The sequence below is a fragment of the Eimeria mitis genome, genomic scaffold, assembly GCF_000499745.2.
Source record: "Eimeria mitis Houghton genomic scaffold, Emh_scaff5229, whole genome shotgun sequence".
NCBI classification, from domain to species: Eukaryota; Apicomplexa; class Conoidasida; order Eucoccidiorida; family Eimeriidae; genus Eimeria; species Eimeria mitis.
The window spans coordinates 3,259-3,830 of NW_013573516.1; the positions used below are offsets into that span (position 1 = coordinate 3,259).

The window sequence follows — 572 nt, forward strand, 5'->3', positions numbered from 1 at the left end:
GGAGTGATACAGGATTTAGAGGGTTTACGGGGGGGTGCGGGGTGGTTTGGGGGATAGGGTTTAGAGGGTTTAGGGTTTAGGGTTTAGGGTTTGGGGGGGGTAGTAGGGTTTAGGGTTTAGGGGGTTCGGAGTAGGGTTTTAGGGTTTAGGGTTTTAGGGTTTAGGGTTTAGGGTTTAGGGTTTAGGAGGCTTGGGTGCGCGTCTTTGTGTTTTGCGTGCAGAGGAAAGGAGAAGCAGCAGCAAGAGGCTGCAGGTACAACACAAACCCTAAACCCTAAACCCTAAACCCTAAACCCTCGTTGTATTGAATCCACAGACAGGGTCTAGAGAAAAAGACAAAGATATAAAGGGTTTAGGGTTTAGGGTTTACGGTTTAGGGTTTAGGGTTTAGCAGAAGCAGCGCATGCAACAAACCCTGCATTCATTGCCTTGTTCTCTCCTCTAGGGTTTAGGGTTTAGGGTTTAGGGTTTAGGGTTTAGGGTTTGTGTTGTGTGTGTGTGTGCGTAGGAAGCCTCTTGGTGCCTGAGAACTCCTACTGAGGCTTTTATTACTTTATAATATATATATATAT

The 572-nt window shown here is 46.5% G+C and overlaps 1 protein-coding gene across 1 annotated transcript in view; it reads left to right on the forward strand.

Moving 5' to 3' along the window:
• The window catches only part of EMH_0080650 (uncharacterized protein), a gene marked incomplete at both ends in the record, with an annotated part of 1,700 nt that extends 1,160 nt beyond the window's left edge, over nucleotides 1-540 (forward strand). The window contains 2 exons of the mRNA XM_013500284.1: nucleotides 222-253; nucleotides 509-540. Coding sequence (XP_013355738.1) covers nucleotides 222-253; nucleotides 509-540 — 64 coding nt within the window. The remainder of the gene's footprint in view (nucleotides 1-221; nucleotides 254-508) is intronic.
• Nucleotides 541-572: the final 32 nt, after the last annotated feature.